This window comes from Mobula birostris, chromosome 23 (genome assembly GCF_030028105.1).
Source record: "Mobula birostris isolate sMobBir1 chromosome 23, sMobBir1.hap1, whole genome shotgun sequence".
Classification (NCBI taxonomy): Eukaryota; Metazoa; Chordata; class Chondrichthyes; order Myliobatiformes; family Myliobatidae; genus Mobula; species Mobula birostris.
The window spans coordinates 19,701,595-19,725,710 of record NC_092392.1 but is presented as its reverse complement, the minus strand read 5'-3'; the positions used below and the strand labels follow the sequence as shown (position 1 = coordinate 19,725,710).

At 42.4% G+C, this 24,116-nt stretch overlaps 1 protein-coding gene across 6 annotated transcripts in view; it reads right to left on the bottom strand.

Moving 5' to 3' along the window:
* upf2 (UPF2 regulator of nonsense mediated mRNA decay) overlaps positions 1 to 24,116 on the bottom strand; it is a 125,881-nt gene that overhangs the window by 11,951 nt on the left and 89,814 nt on the right. For 5 of the 6 annotated variants that reach the window (XM_072241573.1, XM_072241578.1, XM_072241577.1 and 2 more), the window contains exons 22-23: positions 10,848 to 10,989; positions 8,616 to 8,736 (exon numbers count right to left, since the gene is read on the bottom strand). In XM_072241573.1, the coding sequence (XP_072097674.1) occupies positions 8,616 to 8,736; positions 10,848 to 10,989 (263 nt within the window). Of the gene's footprint in view, positions 1 to 8,611; positions 8,737 to 10,847; positions 10,990 to 24,116 lie in introns of those variants that run through there. The other variant, XM_072241579.1, reaches the window with a different exon arrangement.

Sequence of the window (24,116 nt, the reverse complement as noted above, 5' to 3'; positions counted from 1 at the left end):
CTTTATAACAGCAGCTTCCTTCTATTATACTAACCAGTGAACTTGACAGAAAAATTGTGCAAAAGGAGTAAAATAAATACAGACATTGTCTGCATGATTGTATTCACTTACTTAACTCTTTAGCATTTCCTAAATTACAAAGATTTACATTTTCAGCACACAGCAAGAAACTGCTTTCAGATGCTGACCACGAATAGATTTACTTATCAGGTAGAGCTTAAAAAGAAAGTGAAATTGAAGACTTTTCCATGGAAGACAGGCAAGGGTGGTGGGAAATAACATCTCTTGCTTTTATTAAAATTTAAATCCATATATTAAGAAGAGGTGTTATGAAATTTCAAACCAGATACACAGTGACTTGTATTGTCTAGTATTTCTAGAATCAAAACACTGAAGTGCTAATACATGCATCGGTGGTTCAGATTGGAAGTTGAATTAATTAAAACACTGTAAACTTCATGGTAAGGCTTTATACTATAGTCAGAGTCTGATGCAAGACAACACAATCACTGCCTGTGCTAGCACTCACTCATTGCATGAAAAAAATTAATCTACCCCAGGGCAATTTTAATGAACAAACTAATGAAAATAATTGGAGACAATATTCTTCATTAAAAACCTTGTGTCAAAGTATTTTATTACATGAACTGAACTGAACAGGAAGGGTCTGGATTTAGGAACATTTCTAATATACAGTAAATATATTTATAAATTAAATCCCAAATCTCTCAGTGAGCATTTAGAATGGAAAATCACCTTTCAATTCATGACTGCTTAATTTTAAAACCTAGATGGTTGTCATTTTTAAGGGGGAATATGAAATCATTTAATACAACTGAAACAGCTCGTGTGAACCAAATTTAATCCATAATCTGAATTAAGGTTGAAAGGACACTTTTAAAATGGCAATAAATAAAATGCCATAGATTAAAAATACAGCAAAGTCAATTGGTATAGATCAGGTTGCACAGGTCTGAGTTGAGATAATTTGACTAAGCTTATATGACAGTAACCACCAAATCCTGAACCAGTTTGGGAAAGAGTTGAACCCCACCAACCTCGCAATTAAAACATAATTAGAAACCACAGGATATACACAGTACATCCACCAGCTAATGCCAAGGGAAAGCTCTGGTTAATGGTTCAGATATGAACCTATGATAACATCATTTCTACACAGTAAATTTGTTTAATTATGACAGCAAATCTTCTGAACATGTTCTCCTTGATACGAAGATGCAGTTAAAAAATATTCTTGTCATCCAACTGCTTATGGTTTGGGAATCATGGTTTGGATTTAATGATTTGGAACCTGGCTCACTCATTAATCAAGGGGGTTCATAGTGCAAGTACTTAGCATGGGCAAATGTGGGGTCCACAGTGTGGACCAACTTGGTGGCCTGAGATGGGGTTGGGGTCCAAAATGCATGACCAGCCAGAATCTGCAATTCAAACACAAGAGATTCTGCAGTTGCTGGAAATCTTGAGAAACACACAAAACGCTGGAGGAAATTAGCAGGTCAGACAGCATCAATGGAAAGGGTATAAACAGTCAAAGTTTTGGGTCAGACCTTTCATCAGGATTGGAAACGAGAAGGGGAAAGAAGCAAGAATTAAGAATGTGGGGGACGGGAGACGTACAAGTTAGCAGATGATAGGTGAAATCAGGTGAGGGAGCGGGGATGAAGGGAGAAGCTGGGAGCTGGTAGATGAAAGCAGTAAAGGGCTGAAGGAGGAATCTGATAGGAGAGGACAGTGGACTATGGCAGAAAAGGAAAGAGGAGAGGCACCGGAGAGAGGTGATGACAGGTGAGACGAGAAGGGAACCAAAATAGGAATGAAAAAAAGAGAGGGGGGAGGGAGAAATTATTTTAAGTTAGAGACATTGATGTTCATGCCATCAAGTTGGAAAAGACTGGTTGTGTATTTCTCCACTTCATTTTACCTCAGCAAGTTTACTGTAAAACTTATTATGATCGGTGTGAAACATGTTATAAAGTGAAATAAAGGTGTATGGGTATTAATAAGATTAACAGCCAGTAGTGTGGGAAATCTGTTAGTCTGCCACTAGCAAAGTCTCAAGGACATGTGAGTCATAGGTGGCTTATCTCGCCACTTAAGCTCACTTAGATTCTGCGATACGTGACTGGTGAATGCTGCCTGGATGGAGAACTGATCTCATTACGACCAAAAATTCTGAGAAGGGTTTACAGGGTAAATTCTGAGAAAGCATTGCTTCTGGATGGAGAAATTAGTAATGGGAGAAGCAATCTTAGGATAAGTAAGCCAGTTACAACTCTCATACTGTGGCATCATAAAACTACGAGGAAATAAATAAGAGTACAAGTTAGTCAGCATCTCCAAGCTTCACTGTCATTCAAGAGATTGCACTTAATGCTGTGTATCAAACCCACCTTTCTGTCAGATCCCCATAGCCTTCAATCCCCTAGCATCTAAAAATTTACCAATGTTAGAATTCTAACCAGAAGTTCATGTATATGAAGTCCTGGAAGACACAAGAGACTGCAGGTGCTGGAATCTGGAGTGACACACAAAGTACTGGAGGAACTCAGTGGGTCAGGCAGTATCTGTGAAGGGAAATGGGCAGTCGATGTTTTGGGTTGAGACCCTCATTTGGACTGAAACATTCCATTTTCTTCACAGATATTGCCTGACTGAGAACACAGAACAGTAGCGGTAAGAAGCATTGATTTATGAAATGTGCTGCATTTGACTTGTTCAGTTTAAGGGACATGGAACAGTACAGGGTATCTGGCCCATGATGTTGTGCTGAGCCTTTAACCTATTCCAAGATCAATCCACCCTTTCATTCCTATATAGCCCACCATTATCCTTTCATTCATGTGCCCAAGAGTCTCTTAAATATCCCAAATACCCTGCTGAGTTCTTCCTCAACAAACCTTAAATCCCTTTTCTCTGTTACATGATTTGTCTCTATTCAGAATATTTCTAACACCCCCTCTCAAAATAAAACATTCTTCTGCATCTCCCACTCCACAATGTATTCTACTTCAAATTCTCAAATTTCAGCATTATTCTTTTCTTAAAACCAACGTTCTGGAGTAGATTGTCATAAAAACTTAACTCATTTCATCAACTTAAGTAATTCAAGTTGCTTTACTGTTACATCCCACTGAATTTTATTTTAGTAGATATTTGGGGGATCATAGCTAAAATAAAATTTTAGCGACAATCCCCCTAATATCTACTTAATTTCACAATTCTCTTACAAAAGATCTTAAACATACATGTACAGTACAACAGATGCACAATGCTGGAGGAACTCCGCAGGTCAGGCAGCATCTATGGAAAGGTATAAGCAGTCGATATTTCGGGATAGGACCCTTCATCACGACCGGAAAGGAAGGGAGAACAAGCCACGATAAGAGGGTGGAGAGAATGGAAGGAGCACAAGCCAGAAGGTGATAGACGAGACCAGGTGGGTGGGGGAGGTGGGGGTGAAGGTAGAAGCTGGCAGATGACAGGCTGAAGGGTAAAGGGCTGAAGAAGGAATCTAATAGGAGGACAGACTACATGCTGATTCTCTTAAAAGAAATTGGTGGTTGGAGAAAAGCATTGGCGGCATGTCAGAGGTAGTTTTTGTTTTATAGAGTGGTAGGTGCATGGAACACAATGCTAGGGATGGTAGTAGAGGCAGATAATTAGAGACATTTAGGAATCTTGTAGATAGGAACATAGATGAAAGAAAAATGGACAGCTGTGTAGGAGAGAAGTTTAGATTTATCTTATAGTAGGTTAAAAGGATTGGCCAAATGGTATGTACTGTGTAGTAATATTGTATACTCTTAAAAGACTGAACTAGTCAAATGCAATTCAAATTTCATAAATCAATGCTTCTTACACATACTTACTAACTGAACCTAAGACTAAGTGACTGTGTAGGCAGCTGCAAAATAAGGTATTTATAAAATTTTATTTTTATTTAGAGATACAGCATGGCAAATGGTACTTCGATACAAATGCCTCTTCTACCCAATTATGTGCATGTGACCAGTTAACCTACTGATGGCCAGTGTTATCGGGATTGGTAGAAAAGTCTCTGTGGATGTACAAATTGAACATGAGTTTGTACGTAGTGAGGGATGGAGAGACTTATGAATGTAGTATGTACATAACTGAAATACTGCAGGAAAAAGGAAGCTTCATATCCCAAGGACACGGCCTAGAAGATGAGCGTGTCTTTGGGGTCCTGAGGTTTCGCAGCCCGGTGGACGGGCTGATTCTAAACTGGTGCCACCAACTTAAGTGTTGCGGGAGAAAATGGAACACCAGGAGCAGTGGCTCAGCTGTTGGAGGTTCTGTACTCAGTGAATCGTGCTCCCTCTCTCTCTCTCCCTCTCTTGTTGGTGGGGAGAGATTCTTGCTGATCCTCCAGGAGGTGAACTTTGGGGGAAAAGCAGCATGACAGACATTGAACACTGTAAATCAGCTAGTTGTGAAAGGAGACATCTCCTTGTCCCCTTAGGGAGAGAGGGTGCCTGTGGCATGTCAAATTGTCGGGTGAACGATCAGTGTTTGTTGTACTGCATGCCGGTCATAGTTTTTATTGAGGGCTTTGGGATTGCATGCTTGGTTGGTGCTGTTGCTTTTTGCAGACGTGAGTGGGGGTGGGGGAGGGTCAATGCTTTGTTGCTGCTTGTGCATGAGAGGGGGAGTAGGGGGCTTTAGGGTTCCAACGTTTTAACTGTAAATTATTCTTTGGGGCACTCTTCTGTTTTCGTGGATATCTGCAAAGAACAAGAATTTCAGGGTGTACATTGCATACATTCCTCTGATATTAATTGGAACTACTGAACTTCTTCCTCACATTTTAAGAAAAACAGATATTATGATGTTGTCTTTACATGCGACATGGGCTTAGCTTCTTTTAAGAACAGAAAGCATTTGCTTTGAAATTTTAAAGTTCTTAATTTGTTCACTTGCGTTGTTCTGCATTATGAAAGCATTGAACTATTTTCACACCTGAAGTGACTTAACATAACTCTTGCAATTGTGTTTAGTCTGGAATGTAATTCCAAATTATGACTTTGAAAAATTTTATGAAACATGAGAAGTAAAATGCTGCCTGATCAAACCAGGAGGGGAGGCGGATGGTGGTGTGGAAAGAGTGCAGAAGTAGTGCTAGATCAAATGCTGAAGTTTCTTGTTTACGACAGTGACATTTAATTTAAAAAGCAAGAAATGTGTGGAATTTCACCATAGAATATGGAATTTTGTATTTTTTGCTATTTACTAAAAATCCTGGTGGCAATTAAATTACTGGTCTAGTAGGAACATGGGCTGGGGAGGCAGCTGTCCTACACGTGGCAATTAATTCTTTTACAATTTTCATCTTGTTCTGTACCAGAGAAGCTCTTTTTCTAATTAAGCAAAGAGCAACCAATACACAAAGCCTTATCCTTTTCCCTATTCTTCGAAAATTAAAGATGGAACATTTTCTATGGTCGAATACGTTGACATAATACTTCTCCCATAATGTCCATACTATCATGCCTTTAGCTGAAACTCAATCTAAAAATGGGCCTCAACACAAATGAAATTTAAAACAGCTAATAAAAATACAATCAATTTTAATTTTTGACTGACATTTGAATTGATTTTAATGTGTCTACTAAGCAAGTGGTGCTGCTGGAGCTGACAGTCCCATGGGAAGATAGCTTGGAGGAGGCCTTTGAAAGGAAGCTCTCCAAGTATGCAGGACTGGTCAGCAACTGTCAGCAGGCTGGATGGAGAGTGAGGTGTCTCCCAGTGGAGGATGGTTGTAGGGGATTTGTAGCCCGTTCTTTAGTCAGAGCCTTCAGCATTTTGGGCATCGAGGAAGAGAGGAAGAGGAGAGCCATCCGCAGTACCACTGATGCGGCAGAGAGGGCCTCAAGATGGCTGTGGCTCAAAAGAGGGGAGCCATGGAGTCATAAGTAGCTAGCCATCTGGACACAAGCTGGGGTCTGATCAGCCCCGGCTGGGTCACCTGGAGGAGGTTGTATGACATTGAAAGACCCGAAAGACCCGATGATTCCAGGAACATCACTGAAGATGTGTCCAGAAGCATCAATAGATGTATGTACACAGCAGAATGTGGTCATTACTATCATAGATGTTCAAGTGCTTGCATTTGTTTAAAAACTATAGTCTGTATTCTGCGCTAATCTCATGAACAGAAATCTTTGCCATGAAATGACTTTTACCTTCCTGATATATGCAACTACAAGTTTGTATTGTTTCATCAGCTTCTAGGGCATTTTGCAGATCCTTGAACAGATACGCTCATGCCACACACAAAATGCTGGAGGAACTTGTGGGTCAGGCAGTATCTATTGGGGGAAATGACAGTTAACATTTTGGCTTGAGATCCTTCACCTGGAATACTCATACCAGGTGTTGATCAGGCTGCACATTATTCCTTTAACACTACAATGATAATTTGAAAGCCTCTGTAACCCTTCTATGATATGTCGCAAATTCAGGCCAAAAGATTTGGTAAGTAACTCTCTCCGTGGGTTGATTGCAGAAAAGAGTAGTGCAGTCACTTTCTAATACCCATCATCTTGTTGAGACTACCAGCACAATCTTACAAACCACACTGATAAAGAGTATTTGACCTGAGATGTTAACTGTTTCTCTTTCTACAGAAATGACTGCCTTATTCCAGCATCTCCCGTTTTGATTTCAGATTTCCAGCATCTGCATTCTTTCTTTTATTTTAAACTACACGCAGCACAACACTTCTTTAAACCATCACATAGTCTAATCAAAATACATCTTTGTGCCAGAAGTATTGTCCCTCATGTTGGAGTCCTATTCCCAATGCCCAACACTCTCCAGTATGTGGCCAAACTTTCCTTTATGAAGTAAAAGCGTGTACAGCTACATAGCTGACAGCCTCCTGGCACTTACTGCCCAGTTCACATTGCGTTAGGCTCTGAAAACAGACACTATTGTTGTTAACTTTGTAAAATGCCTGGCATATCATAAACTCAGTCATGGGCACGAGCCTCCCCACCATCGAGAATATCTTCAAAATGGCGATGCCTTAAAAGAGGTGACATACATTAAGGGCCACCATCACCCAGATCATGCCCTTGTCTCATTACTACTGAGAGAGAAGAGGTGCAGGAGCATGGAGACACACACTCAACGTTTTAGCAACAGCTTCTTTCCCTCCGCCATCAGTTTTCTGAATGGGAAATGAACTAACCATGAGCACTACCTATTTTTGCTCTCCTACTGCAATACATATTTAAAAGTAATTTTTAAAAATGTGTATTTCTTATTGTAATTTATAATATATTTTATGTATCGCACTGTACTACTGTCACAAAACAACACATTTCACGACACTGCATTGATAATAAACCTGATTCAGATTCATAGTTCACATTTTTGCCTATCACGTTCTTTAACCTCCAAGCCATTGCTATGACTTGTCAGCATTTGTTTTTGTTACTTTCTTTCATAATTATGTTTTCCTAGACAGAAATACGAAGGAATAACTCTGTTTCATTCTGACTTGCTTTCCAGCATTCTGTTTCTGAAGCTATCTCAGGGATTAACAAGGTCAGCAACTCCCTGTGGACCTGGCAAATCAAGTTCCCAACTGTCAATCACTCTGTCCTAGCGGCCCTATTTGGCCACAAGAACACAGCCATGCCGACACTCCAGAGGAAATCAAGCAGACTCCTCTTGGAGCAGACTTTGAAAACAGACCCCTCAACTTAGCCATGCCATTTGATTCTTGATGGTTAAATAATACAAAAGAATTGCCTACTTTACATGTCTTAACTGTGCAATTGCCTCTGCATTTTGATACAGAAATATTATAATAATGATCTAATTCATCAGCAATTTAAATTACTATCTTCAATGATGAAATAAGATTTAAAGTCTAAAATAAGTGAAACCGATTTATAACAGAGCAATTCACAACTATAATTTGACAAATCTAGTTCCATATTCACTGCTGTTAGTGTAAATACATGAGAGATAGATTTTGCCTTCAACGAGAAGAATATGTGGAATTTTAGATAGTTTACACACACACCATTAGTGAGCTGAGTTACAAGTATCAGGGATTAATTGGCCTTTACAGTAATCAGACTGGACAGGCCAACACTCCTTTAGACAACTTTGCTTCTACTTTTAAGAAAGGGATCCTTTATTGAGCTGTGTATGATGAAAGTATGCAGAATATCATGCTCTATAACCTGCTGGTGCAAATATATCCAACAAAACAAATCTTGCCCTAATTAAAAATGCCCCAAAGCTGTAGACACAAACCAATGATTTGCCAAAAGGCAGAGGTATTTGTATGATAAAGTAAAAAGCCTGGTCAACAAAGTGGGTTTCAAGAAGGATCTTAAAGCTGCCACAAAACAACAAAGTTCACGTCATACACAGTAGTGCTGATAAATTTGTTTCTGATTCTAAAGGGAGAGGGTGATTTGGGATTGGGGAAGAAACTCTGGAGTGCAATGCTTGGCTGTCTGAAGGCATGGCAGCCATTAGTGGAGTGAAGGGACACAGAGGTGCACAGATGCCAGAGTTGTAGAGTTCTCGGAGGGTTGCAAAACCCTTACCTCCCCCCGGTCTTGAAGATCAGATCGGCATTCGGTGCTCCTTTGGGGTGCTGGTATCGAGGCCGCCGCTCCCGATTGGTGTTTGCAGGGGCTGGTCGCTGTGCCAGGGACTGCAACATCTCTGCAATGATAGTTTAACATAACTGGATGATAAGCTACATAATTAATATTTTAAAAGACAAGAGATTCTGAAGATGCTGGAAATCTTGAGCAACACACAAGTGCTGGAGGAGCTCAGCAGGTCAGTCAGCATCTATGGAGTAGAATATAGTCAATATTTCTGGCTGAAACTCTTCAGAATTAAATCAGAATCAGTTTCTTAATTTCTTTAACATCAAACAACACATTCTCAAAATCACATATTTCTACTTTTATTATATTTCAATACTTACTTGTGGTCCATGCATTAATACATTACTTTTTAGTTAATTCTTTATTCCCTCTTCAATTCTTGTGAGACAGAGACAGAGGCGGAGTTAAGATGGCACTAAACGGCAACTCCTTTGCTTGCATCTTTGGAAACAGCTCTATTTCCATCTTCAATAGCTTTATTTTTCCCTTTCAGGGTACTTTTGAAGACCCTGACCTGGAGTTACATGCTGTCTTCGGTTCCTTGCGGGAATGGGACCTGTTCTCAGGGTTTCAAGGACTGGCTGATGTTCGGCACGCCAAGGGGGTAGGCCTGAGAGGCGGCCTAGTGTTTGGAAGCCTAAGATCTCGGGGCTCTGGAGACGGGCAGATCTAGGGTGGGTGTCACGGCAGGAAACTCGTGCGTCGTTGGGGAGGCTGGAAATTCTTTTGCTGTGGGCCCGAAGACCCAAGATCCTTGCCGTCTTCTGGCACAGAGCTTGTAAAAAGTGACAAAATGGACTTTTTAAACATTGTAAACTAGCGGGTTATTGTTATGTCTCCCACTCGCTGTGAAAATGGAGGACACCTCCCTCTACCTTATTAGAGAGAGAGAACCTGTGGGTTGCTGAATGCCGGATGAAATGCGGTAGTCTTTGGGGTAACTGCAAGGTCTGTGTCTTTGCTATCGCTTAGCTCACGCTTGTGCTCGGTAGCTGGTGCGCTTTTTGTTTTGCCGGTGGGGGGGAGGGGGGATGGTTGCTCACTGCCGCTTATGCGAGAGAGAGGGAACTTCAGGGTTCTCACGTTTAACTGTTGTTCATTCTTTGGGGCACCTCTGTTTTCGTGGATGTTTTGTGAAGAAAAAGCATTTCAGGATGTATATTGTGTACAATTCTCTGATATTAAATTGAGCCTTTGAACATATATCACCAGGTGGAAGGACAGGTTCAACACCATTGTTATCAAACTTTCAAATGGACTTATATGATAAAGATGAATGCTTAATCTCTTGTAATTTATTTGTCCAACCTGCACTGCATTTTCTCTAACTGTTGCACTCCATTCTGCATACTTTTTATCCCTTTTGAATGAACTCAATGTACATATGTATGAAATCACCTGTCTAGATGGCATGCAAACAAAAGCCTTTTACTTTATCTCAAGGATCAACAAATTTCCAATCACTTCATGCATGTTAGGTCTGGTATCAAACTTGATTTAGCTCCTTGATAAGGTAGTCACCAGCTTTTGGTAGGTACCTTATTCTCGTGACCACTTGCATCATTCCGAGCAGCTTTTCTCTAATGGAAAAAACAGGGTGATCTCTCCATAAATTGAGAAAGCTTCACCCATTTGACCAGTACTAAAACTGACAAGGTCAACCCTCATCCCATTAACTTGTATTTTCTAATGATGAGGGAAGTCATTATTTGGCCCACTGAGTCTATGCTAAAGATCAAGATTTAAAGATTAGCTTTATTTGTCACATACACATTGAAACATATAGTGAAATGCATTGCTTGAGCCAACGACACCAGTCCAACGATGTGCTGGGGCAGCCTGCAATTGCTGCCACACTTCAGAATAGAGATGAGGAGCAATTTCTTTAGACAGAGGGTGGGGAATCTGTGGAATTCATTGCCACAGACAGCCATGGAGGCTAACTCATTGGCTATATTTAAAGCAGAGGTTGACAGGTTCTTGATTAGTAAGGACATCAAAGGTTATCAAGAGAAGGCAGGAGAACGGGGTTGAGAGGGATGATAAATAAGTCATGATAAAATAACAGAGCAGACTCAATGGGCCGAATGGCCCTTTCCAGCTGTTATGAGTTATGGTCTTACTGCAATGACTGCATGATTTGGTTCTTCTATTGCTTACCCTGGTAGTCTTCCTGTTCCTGACGCTCATTAATATCAAGGGTCAACTTCTTCATGCGCATTCGTTCCTCCTGCTCTGCCTGCTGCTGACTCCAGTGATTGGCAGCAAGTTGCGAATTCATCGGCACATTCAGTATCTTAAACTACATGAAAAGAAAACAAATCATGAGAAGTACATTTGGTGCTGTTAATGAGGTAGCAAAGCTGTAGCTCATTTAAAAATAATTTAACACATTCTTGAAGAGTGAAATGAACCAGCTCCTGACGTCCTTCAAATAATCGTTTTTTGATGATTGAAGGCAGGAGAATAGGGTTGAGAGGAATAGCAAACCTGCCTAGATGGAATCATTGGAGGAGACTCGATGGGCTAAATAGCCTAATTCTGCTCTCATGTCTTATGGTCTAACTTGCTTTGTTCTCTGCCAGGGTTTTCAAAGTAAATTCTAATAAATCTATTTCCCTTAAGGCCTGAGAACAAAGCAATAAAAATACCCACATTTAATAATTAGTCAACTTAAAAAAAAAAAGCAACAGAAAGCTGGCTAGTAAACAACAGAGAGGTTTACGTTGGTGGACCAGTTGAGTTACAGAAATCCATGGGAGGCTGCCATTGAAAAATTGACATGGCTCAGTGCAATGTTTAATTAATTTTATTAGGCTGTGTGGAAACTGATGAAGAATCAAAGTCTTTTGTGATGTACACCTACCTAATCTAAATTCTCCCTGCACAATTCCACTTAATTGAATGTAACACCCACAAAATGCTGGTTCAGGCAGTATCTGTGGAGTGGAATAAAGAGTCGAAGTTTCAAGCCGAGACCCTTCATCAGGACTGGAAAGGAAGAGGTAAGAAGCCAGTGTAAGAAGGTGGGGGAAAGAGGAAGGAATACAAGCTAGCAGGTGATAGATAAAGCCTGGTGGCTGGGGAAGGGGAGGCTATAGAAGAAAAAAACCTTGTAGAGGAGGAGAGTGGACCACGGGACAGATGATTTCCAGGAAACCACGAGGATGCAGCATATTAACCTTGAAATAAGCCAATTGTCAAATCTCCTCTTATCAACCAATTGTATTTGGCTAGCTGGAAAATTCAAAAGTTATCACAAAAGGAGGATGTAAATGTATGGTCAGATCTAATGCAGCGGCTTGACTAATACGCATGATTTACACACACAGTCAGCAGCATACACTCAGCTCAAATAAGGAAACGTGTCTTCCCATTAGAGTGAGTGGCAGTTCAGCCAACAATAATCTTCTTTCATAACAAATTAAGGGGATACCACCAGCAAAGACAGCTTAAAAATTAATGAATTTTCAGTAGTATGATCTGACCATTGTTTACATTGAAGAAGGTTATTACACCTGTATTACACAGAGAGAAGTGTACATTTGGAACAGAAGCTTTATGCGGTATGGGTAGGTGAAAGATCAGGGCTGGGATAATGACATTTTTCAAGTCACTGATTATAAATGGTGCAGGAAAAGCATGAAAACTTTTGTATTTGTTCATTGGTGTGAGCGTCGATTTCCATCCCTGCACTAGCTGTTTGTGATTTTGTCAACAGAATAGCTTCCTAAACAGATTGATGCATCTTGAACTAGATTAAAAGCAGCTTCACAGAACAGACATCCAGAGCAAACCAAACTCAGCTGTTTTTTTTTTGTTTTTCCTAATGGTCATGTGGTTTCATAAGATAAAATAATTTTTCAGATTGATGTAAGTCACAACCCAGAACAAAGGCGCTCTCTGCAGCAGGCCTTAGTAGTGGGGAAACAAACATCGTGAAAGATGTAACACTTGGAAAAGATAAAGATAAGCTTTATTTGTCACATAAAGATTCAAGACACATGATTATTCACTGTCATTTCCTGTACACGTGTAAAGGAGTGAAGTGATGATGGCACTAAATGGCGACTCTCTCACTTGCATCTTCGGAAAAAGCTCTATTTCCATCTTTAATATCTTTACTTTTTCCTTTCAGGGTTCTTTTGAAGACCCTGCCCTGAAGTTACACGCCGACTATGGTTCTTTGCGGGAATGGGACCCACTCTCGGGGTTTCATAACTGGCCGTTGTTCGGCACACCAAGGGCTCGGCCTAAGAGTTCGGCTCGGCTTTGGAGGCCTAAGATCTCGGGGCTCTGGAGATGGGCAGTTCGAAGGTCGGTGTCACGGCAGGAGGCCTGTGTGTCGTCGGGTGAGTTGGAATGTTTACGGCTGTGTGCCCAGAGACTCGAGATCTTTGGGCACAGAGCTCGAAAAAAGTGACGTAACATCATAACCCAGCTAGTTGTTTGTTATGTCGCCCCGCTCGCTGTGAAACAGAGACGCCTCTTTTAGGGGGGGAGAGAGACCCTGTAGTATGTCGAATGCAGTCTTTGGGGTAACTGCAAGTGTGCGTCTTCACTGTTGCTTTGCTAACACTTGAGTGCTCGGTGGCGGGTGCCGATGCTTTTTTTTGCCAGTGGGGGGAGGGGGAATCATTGCTTGCTGCTGCTTACACGCTGGAGGGAGGGGACCTGGGGGAGACTTTGGGGTTCTAACATTTAACTGTCTTTCATTCTTTGAGGCACTCTTCTGTTTTTGTGGATGGTTGGGAAAAAAACAGCATTTCAGGATGTATGTTGTATACATTTCTCTGACATTAAATGTAGCTTTGAAACCTTTGAATAATTGTTATCCTGGATCTGATGCAGCATAAAAAAGATTTTAAAAAATAAATATAAATAGATAATTTCTAGGTATATAGCCATCTTATGTCCATAAAGTGACACAGGGCATAAGACTGCCTGTACATAACTGACAGGAAATGATAAAAGTAGTGGTGACTGGGGGTGGTGAAGGGGTGGGTTGTGGGCGGAGGTGTTGGTCAGCCTTACTGCTTGGGGAAAGTAACTATTTTTGAGTCTGGTGGTCCTGGCAGGATGCTATGTATCCTGATGGGAGTGGGACAAATAGTTCACGAGCAGCATGGCTGGGATCCTTCGTGATGTTATTAGCCGTTTTCTGGCATCTTTCCGGATACAAGTCCTTGATGGTGGGTAGGCTGGTGTCAGTGATACATTGGGCAGCTTTGAAAACTCATCCTAGAGGCTTCCCGTCTGCCTCGGTGTAGTTTCCATACCAAGCAGTGACGCAGCTGGTCAGGATGCTCCATGCTGTTCATCCATAGAATGACATGAGCATGAATGTGTAAAGTCCAGCTCTCCTCAGAAAGTAGAGGCACTCGTGAGCTTTTTTGACTGTGTAGGATGTGTTTTGGGACCATGAGAAGTTGTGTGTGATGCACAGTTCCAGGAGATTGAAGCTAATTGCGGTTTCCACTGCTGTACCACCATTGTAAAGGGAGAGGGGTGTGAGTGGTGCGAGTTCCCCTGAAGTCTATCACCATCTCCTTTGTCTTGTTGACCAGATGTTATCTGCCTGGCACCAGGCCTCAAGCTCTTCTACCTCCTCTCTGTAGGTAGTCTCGTTGTTGTTGGTGATGAGTCTACCTCACGTCAGTGAACTTGACGAAGAGATTAAGACCATAAGACATAGGAGCAGAGTTAGGCCATTCAGCTCATCAAGTCTGCTCCAACATTTCATCATGCCTGAACCATTTCCACTTCAATCATATTCTCCTGCCCTCTCCCCATAAATTTTCACACCCTGACTTATCAAGAACCTATCAACCTCCACCTTAAATAAACCCAATGATCTGGCCTCTAGTTACCTGTAACAACAAATTCCACAGATTCCTCACCCTCTGGCTAAAGAAATTCCTCCTCTGCTCTATCCCCTCTGCTTATCTGCCTATCCTTTCAATACAATGTGTATCCTTCGACATTAAGCTCTCAACTATAATCTTCTTTCAGCCACAACTCAATGATACCCATAACGTCATACCTGCCAATCTCTTACTGCACTACAAGATAATCTTATTCCATATATTACATGCATTCAAGTATAACACCTTCAGTCCTGTATTCGTCACCCTTTCTGATTTTGTCCCCCTTTTATACTGCAACTCATCCCACTGACTCCAATTTTACCCGATCATCTGCCTGTCTCACTACACACCGCCTCTACTTGTAAACCAGCAACCCTACCCTCAGGTCCTATCACTCTGCTTCACATTCCCCAGCCAAATTAGTTAAAACCTTCCCCAAACAGCTAGAAAACCTGCCCGCAAGCACATTGATCACCTTTGAGTTCAGGTGTAACCTGTCCCTTTTGCACGGGTCACACTTTCCCAGAAGAGATCCCAATGATACAGAAATCTGAAACCCTGCCCTTGCACCAGTTTCTCAGCTATGCATTCATCTGCCAAATCATCCTATTCTTATCCTACCCTCACTGGCACAGGGAGCAATCCAGAGATTGCTACCCTGGAGGTTCTCCTTTTCAGCTTTCTACCTAGCTCCCTGAATTCTCTCTTCAGGATCTCCTCACTTTTCCTACCTACAGTTGCAAGAAAAAGCTTGCGAACCCTTTGAAAATTACCTGGTTTCCCGCATTAATTACTCTTAAAATGTAGGATGATGTTCATCCAAGTCACAATAATAGACAAACAATCTGCCTAAACTAACACACAACAATTGTACTTTCCACGTCTTTAATCATTGTTTAATCATTCACAGTCTAGGTTCAAAAAGTATGTGGACCTCTGGCATTGTGCCTTCTACAAAAGCTATTTGGCATCAGGTGCTCTAATCAATGAGATGAGATTGGAGGTGTGGGTTGTAGAGGTGCCCTGCCCTATAAAAAAGACACACAAAGTTAGGTTACTGACAGAGCCTGCTCTTCTCAAGAAAGATCAATTTATGTGCATCATGCCTCGGTCAAAACAACTTTCAGAGGACCTCAGAAGAAGAATTGTAGAGATGCATGAAGCTGGAAAAGGCTACAAAAGCATTTCTAAAGACCTGAGCGTTCATCAGTCCACAGTAAGAGAAATTGTCTACAAATGGAGGAAATTCAGTACTGTTGCTACTCTCCCTAGGAGTGGGCGTCCTGCAAAGATCAAATCAAGAGCACAATGTGCAATACTGAAGGAGGTGAAAAAGGACCCATCGGTAACAACAAAAGACCTGCAGAAATCTCCTGAACTTGCAAAAGTCTCTGTTCATGTGTCCACCTTAAAAAAAAACGCTGAACAAGAATAATGCTCATGGAAGGACACCACAGAGGAAACCACTGCTCTCCAAAAAAAAAAAAACAACAAAATTGCCGCACATTTCCAGTTTGCAAAAGACCCCCTGGATGTTCCACATCGCTTCTGGGACAATATTCTGTGGACAGATGAGAAAAAAGTTGAACTTTGTGGCCAAAATGCACATCAGTATGATTGGAGGAAAAAGGGCACTGCACACTAACACCAAAATCTCATCCCAACCGTGAAGCATGGTGGAAGGAGCATCATGGTCTGGGGTTATCATGACATATGCCGGTGATAATAAACCTGATTCTAATTCTGCTTTGCTGCCTCAGGCCTGGACAGCTTACAATCATTGAGGAAACAATGAACTCAAAATTGTATCAAGACATCTTACAGAAGAATGTCAAAAGTAGTGGTCCATCATCTGAAGCTCAATAGAAGTTGGATGATACAACACGACAATGATCCGAAACACAAGAGTAAATCAACAACAGAATGGTTTAAAAAGAAGAAAATTCATGTTTTGAAATGGCCAAGTCAGAGTCCAGACATTAATCCAATTCAGATGCTGTGGCACGACCTGAAGGGGGCTGTTCATGCAAGGTATCCCAGAATATTGATGAATTGAAACAGTTTTGTACGGAGGAATCATCTAAAGTTCCTCCTTGTCATTGTGCAATTCTGATCAGCAGCAACAGGAAACGTTTGGTTGCAGTTATTGTTGCTAAAGGAGGTTCTACCAGTTATTAAATACAAGGGTTTACGTACTTTTTCTAGCCTACACTATGAATGATTAAACAACGTGTTCAATAAAGACATGAAAGGTACAATTGTTCGTGTGTTATTAGTTTAGCCAGATTGTGTTTGTCTAAAAATGTCAAGATCAGACCACATTGTATGAATAATTAATGCAGAAAGCCAGATAATTGCAAAGGTTTCACAAACTTTTTCTTGCAACTATATTTTATTAGTGCCAATACATACCAAGATTTCTGGCTGCTCACCCTCCCCCTTCAGAATGTCATACGTCCCTGACCCTGGCATCTGGGAGACAATGTACCACCTGGGCGTCTCTATCGCATCCACCGAAACTCATATCTAATCCTCTAAATTGGTATCTCCAATCACTACTGCAGTCCTCTTCTTCCCCCCTTCCCTTCTGAGCCACAGTGCCAGAGACTCAGTCGCTGTGGTCCCCCCCCCCATCCCTGGTAGGTCATTCCCCTCAACAGTATTCAAAACTGTATACTTATTACTCAGGGGAATGGTCATGGGGGTACTCTGTACTGACTGCCCATTTCCTTTCCTTCTCCTGACAGCCATACATTTATCTGTCTTCTGCAACTTAGGAGTATCTACCGCCCTGTAGCTCCTATCTACCACCTTCTCAGTGTCCCATATAAGTCATTGAGCTACAGCTCCAGTTCCTTAACACATTCCCTGGGAAGCTGCACGTTGGTGCACTTGGTGCAGATGTGGCTATCTGTACACCTGCTTGTTACGCAAATAACTACACATTACTACAGTGGTGTGCAGAAAGGCATCTCTGAACACACAACACGTGGGATGATTGGGCTAAAGGCCTCCTGGAATTCCAAAATCTCACACAAAGAACACAAAACAGCTGTTGGAGCTATTCTCAATACTCTAACTATGCATGAACAGATGAAGAATAAAGCAGTTCACTGGATATTTACCTCATCCAAGTCTAATGAGCAAAGCCTCTCCACTCTAACTCTGGTCCACTCACGCAATGGCTGTTCCACTTGCCCCTGTCTCATTTTTATTCGCCCTTGCTAATGAATCATGACCGTGCCACAGAAAAAAAAAGCTATCGTACAAAAGCTCTCTTTTTAAATCTCTTGCTCCCGGACCTGCGTGAGGCCTCCTCTGCCAATTTGACTGCAACTGTGCCAATGATTGCTTGGATGTTAGGCCATGCAGCCACGTGTGAGTAGAGTGTAAGCGATGGGCTCGGCACGCAGCCTGTTGGGGGGGGGGGCACCTGAGTTGAGGATGATGGGAAGGGAAGATCAGTTGTGCATCCTGACCATCTGAGATCTGTTGGTTAGGAAGTCCGACACCCAGTTGCACAGCAGTGTACTTACACCAACGAGTAAGTTTGTTCTGCAAGATCTGTGGGACAATGGTTTTGAATACCAAACCGAACTCAAGAAACAGCATTCTGACACGTGTCCTTGCTTTTGAAGTGTGTCGTGGCCAGGTGCACGACATGCAATGGCATCTATACACTCAAGTGTACGTACGCTTAGTGAAAACTTTGTGAGGTATGCCTGTACACCTGCTTGTTACTGCAGGTAACTATGCATTACTACAGTGGTGTGCAGAAGAACGTCTCTGAATGCACAACACGTCGGATCTTGAAGTAGATGGGCAACAGCAGCAGAAGACCACACTGAGTTCCAATCCTGTACCGAACAAAATGGCCAGTGAGTGTACATTGAAACCCACAGTGAGATGAGTTTGCCTCAACACCAACAAAGTCCAAGGATGTGCTGGGGACAGCCTACAAGTGTGGCCATGCTTTCGACACCAACATACTTTCTAATCCTAACTGTACCTCTTTGGAATGTGGGAGGAAACTGGAGCACCCAGAAGAAACCCACGTAGCCTTGGGAGAACATACAAACCTCTTCCAGACAGTGGTGGGACAGAACCCTGATGGCTGGCGCTGTAAAGCATTACAGTAACTGTGACATCCTCAAAAGAAAGCCTCCTCAAAGAAAAAACATTTTCCTTTCAGAAATACATCCAAAATCTTTCCTCTCTTTTCAATGCGGATGGAATTACCTGTTTATTTTAAGATGTGATTGATTACGTTCAGATCAGATTCACATTTACTCATCACATGTTAATGGAAATATACAGTGAAATGTGTCATTTGCATTAACAACCAACATAATGTAAGTATGTGCTGGGGGCAGTCCACAGGTGTCACCACACATTCTGGCATCAATATAGCATGTCCACAATGTTTAAAATAAGGCAGCCAACTAGCTCTCCAACATTACAAGTACCCAAAATAACTCAAAGTTGAAGCATCAGAAATACAGAAGAGTGTGGATGCTTATTTTAATAAACCTCTCTCATTCTAGGAATGCCAGGTCACTTTGCCTTCTATCGGGACAAGGAATTCCACGGCAACTGGCTGCAGAGATATTAGTAGATACACACACACACACACACACACGCAATCTCTTTCAGAAATGCTGGTATTCAACATACACATTTGTAAAATTATAGATACATGGATAGTTTGGCTCATATTCAAAGAGGAAAAACAAAACCAGGGTTGTGATAAAGCAAAAGCAATATGTCCCTTTCTCCACCCTCTTTTACCAAGGTCAAGTTCATTCACATACCTTAGATAACTGTGTATTGCATGAATAGTGAGATTAAGAATTAGCAGGTTAGTTATTAACGTCTGAAATGTCTGATCTACACAGGTAGACGCACTGTATGACAAATCTTCTCTACTTCAGAGATTTTATTAGAGACAGCAAGTTAACTTATGACCTGCTAGCTTGTACTCCCCCTTCCCCTGCCCAACCACCTTATTCTGGCTTCTGCCCCTTTCCTTTCCAGTCCTGATGAAGGGTCTTGGCCCGAAATATTAATTCTTCATTTCCCTCCAGAGATGCTGCCTGATGTTTTGAGTTCTTCCAGCTTTTTGTATTACCAAGAGACATAGGAGCAGAATTACACCATGCAATCTGTCAAGTCTGCTCTGTCACTCCATCATGGCCGATGTATTATCCCTTCCAACCTCATTCTCCTGTCTTCTCCCCATAACCTTTGACACATGTTATAGTCAAGAACCTATCAACCTCTGCATTAAATATACCCAATTGTATTGAAGACGCTATCTTTTAGATGAAATCAGAAACTAAAACTCCCAAGCTTGCTGGAGGTGTAGATGATCTGTGAGACTGCTAAAAGAGAGGTGGGGAGATTTTCTCCATGGACACCAAATGTCCTTGAACTAACACCAATAAAGGATAATTTGGTTAAACATTCAAGTTGCAATATTTCCATGTTCAAATTGATTGCCACATTCACTGACATAAATAAGGACACTTCAGATGGTAACACATTGCTGTTTGAACCTTGCTAAACTGCTGCATGAATGCCAATTATCCTTTCTAAACATTGTATTGCAGACAGGAACCAGTGAACTATTCCAAGAAGATAAACACAGTTGACACAGTGTTATCTTTTGGCATGTTTAACAATTTTTCTCTGGTTTGAATTTCCTGCTTAACTACAAGGCACACAACAAGGCTGCCAAAGTCTGAAAACGGTAGGTGGAGGGTCACTACACCCCAGTCAAAAAATCATTTTGTTCGCGTGCTGCTTCTCCAGCATTTTCTGCATCTTGCTCATGATCTCCAGCATCTGCAGATTCTCATGCTTATGATTTGCTGCTGCACTGCTAAGTCTCTTAGAAGTTTAAAATTTTCTCTTCAATGGGAGTTCAGTGAGACCCTCTCTCACTGCTCCTCCTCTGTGATCTCTGCTGCTCTCTGACTGTTCAAGCACGTGCTCATCCATTTTCATACTTTAGCCCTTTACCTCTTTCACCTATCCCTCGCAAACATGAGGAAATCTGCAGATGCTGGAATTTCAAGCAACACACATAAAAGTTGCTGGTGAACGCAGCAGGCCAGGCAGCATCTCTAGGAAGAGGTACAGTCGACGTTTCAGGCCGAGACCCTTCGTCAGGACTAACTGAAAGAAGAGTTAGTAAGAGATTTGAAAGTGGGAGGGGGACGGGGAGATCCGAAATGATAGGAGAAGACAGGAGGGGGAGGATGGAGCCAAGAGCTGGACAGGTGATTGGCAAAGGGGATATGAGAGGATCATGGGACAGGAGGCCTAGGGAGAAAGAAAGGGGGAGGGGGGAAAACCAGAGGATGGGCAAGGGGTATAGTGAAGAGGACAGCGGGAGAAAAAGGAGAGAGAGAAAAAGAATGTGTGTATATAAATAAATAATGGATGGGTACGAGGAGGAGCTGAGGCATTAGCGGAAGTTTGAGGAGTCAGTGTTCATGCCATCAGGTTGGAGGCTACCCAGACGGAATATAAGGTGTTGTTCCTCCAACCTGAGTGTGGCTTCATCTTTACAGTAGAGGAGGCCGTAGATAGACATGTCAGAATGGGAATGGGATGTGGAATTAAAATGTGTGGCCACTGGGAGATCCTGCTTTCTCTGGCGGACAAAGCGTAGGTGTTCAGCAAAGCCGTCTCCCAGTCTGCGTCGGGTCTCACCAATGTATAGAAAGCCACATCGGGAGCACCGGACGCAGTATATCACCCCAGCCAACTCACAGGTGAAGTGTCGCCTCATCTGGAAGGACTGTCTGGGCCCTGAATGGTAGTGAGGGAGGAAGTGTAAGGGCATGTGTAGCACTTGTTCCACTTACAAGGATAAGTGCCAGGAGGGAGATCAGTGAGAAGGGATGGGGGGGGGGATCGAATGGACAAGAGAGTTGTGTAGGGAGCGATCCCTGTGGAAAGCAGAGAGTGGGGGGGAGGAAAAGATGTGCTTAGTGGTGGGATCCTGTTGGAGGTGGCGGAAGTTACAGAGAATTACATGTTGGACCTGGAGGCTGGTGGGGTGGTAGGTGAGGACAAGGGGAACCCTATTCCTAGTGGGGTGGCGGGAGGATGGAGTGAGAGCAGATGTGCGAGAAATGGGGGAGATGCGTTTGAGAGCAGAGTTGATGGTGGAGGAAGGGAAGCCACTCTCTTTAAAAAGGGAGGACATCTACTTCGTCCTGGAATGAAAAGCCTCATCCTGAGAGCAGATGCGGCGGAGACGGAGGAATTGCAAGAAAGGGATGGCGTTTTTGCGAGAGACAGGGTGAGAAGAGGAATAGTCCAGGTAGCTGTGAGAGTCAGTAGGCTTATAGTAGACATAAGTAGATAAGCCGTCTCCAGAGATAGAGACAGAAAGATCTACAAAGGGGGGGAAGGTGTCGGAAATGGACCAGGTAAACTTGAGGGCAGGGTGAAAGTCAGAGGCAAAGTATTTACACCAACGCGTAAGAGTTTGTTCCCCAAGATCTGTGGGACAACAGTGTTGAATACCAAACTGAATTCAAGAAACAGCATTCTGACACGTGTCCTTGGTTTTGAAGTGTGTCATGGCCAGGTGCACAACATGCAATGGTGTCTATACACTCAAGTGTAAGTACACTTAGTGAAAACTTTGAGTGTCTCATCTGTCACCTGCCAGCTTGCATCCTCTCATCTCACCTTCTTCCTCTGGCTTCTGCATCCTTCCTCTCCAGTGCTGGTGAAGAGGATTGGCCTCAAACATCAATAATATTTATTCTCTTTCAGAGATGCTGCCTAACCTGCTGAGTTCCTCCAATATTTTGTGTTGTGTTACTCAATATGTCCAGCATCTATAGAATCCCTTCTCTTTATAATTATCCTCAGTTCAAGTTTATCGTCACAGGTATGCATACACAGGAAACAAATGCCATGACGAATAACTTTCGGCAGCAGCAGAGCACATGACAAGCATCCTGTGTAGTGACTCTGATCTTCAAACACCAGTCTGACTAACAGGCTTTGCAAAGATTACAACAAACTAATGTGTTAAAGTACAGGAAGAAGCAAGATTCATAAGGTGAAATTATTGGAGCATTGCCATAAACTTTTGCATGACAGGTTGAACATCTCTGCATTTTAAAAAGACAAATAGCAATGTACTGAGTAGGAGCAGAGTGCAATCACTCGAGTTGACTACGATGCTCTCTTAAGTGGCTGTCTATTGGATCTTCAGGTGGCTCAACACTTGTTAACCATGACAGGACTAAATCCAGGATGGTATGGTGAATTTCTTTTAATGGAGAATTCCTATGCATGACTTGTTTAATATGAGGAGGCTGGTGCGTGGGCAGCCACCTCATTGTCTCTGAACAGATCAGAGTCAGGGTTCAGTGGCATGGAGTGTAAAACAACTGGGGACCCTTCACTGCTGTTGTGATGTGTCATCATTTTTTGCCAGCTCCACTGCTGAGGTCTGTGTTGGATTGCTCTTCGACTGGAACCTTCCCTTGACCTTAGTGCCATGGTGACCCTACCAGGAGCTAAGTGCCAGATGGCTGAACTTCACACAGCACTGCTCTCGGGATCTCAGAAACTCACAAGCCTCTTCACCATAAGCTGATGATCCTCGGGGAAGTTTACTCAGTGACCCCACTCATGAGCCCACTTTTGCGTACTGAACTGAACCAGTCTAACAAAGTTATAGTCACTTTAGCAGTGGAGTCCAGTTCACTACAAATGGATTTCAGATTAATCTCATTAACCTAAGGTGCATTGAAAACAGTAAAAAATGGAAAAAGAAAAAATGCTACTTTACATTAAGACATGCTCTGTGCAGTGAGAAGGATAAGCTATGCAAATAAAGATGTTTGACAGAAGGATTATCTAATCATCTCCTCTCTGGACAGCTATATAGTTACTACTATATTCACCTTCCACAGGTGACAGCTGAGTGTCTGGTGGGGCCCAAGAAGTGAGTGAGCTGCCTGAGAATGGAAACGACAAGCCCCTTCACCAAAGGTGCTACTCCTCCCTGGACACCCCATACACCAGTCTCACCTGTTGCTTAAGTAGCTGTTTGCATGCAACAGTGGCCACGCCCCGGTATATCGATTCAGCAGGCAGGCTAAACCAGATGAAGGAGATCAGCGGGCCTCATACCCCGATGAGATAAGAATATGCCTGTCCAAGCATGTGAAATCATCTCCAGTGCACTGGGTGAATGACAGCAACAATGAAGGTTTGTGGTGAGTGAAGAGCATGACAAGGTACAGAAGCAGTCACCTACCACAACCAAGCAAGACCACAGTTTGTGATGACTACTCGTACCACTGGACCCAGACCTCTGAGGTCAAGAGAGTGGAACTGCCCCAGTGCAACAGCTTAAAAGACTCTCCCACACAGGTCTCCTATCATTGTTGGATATGACGGGCAACTAAAATATTCAGCTTCATATTCAATGGCAAATATTATCTCAGTAACTTAACAGCCTCCATGATTTTGCAAGATGAAATTACTGTTTGCAGCCTTATCATTTGAGGCAAGCTGTGCTTAT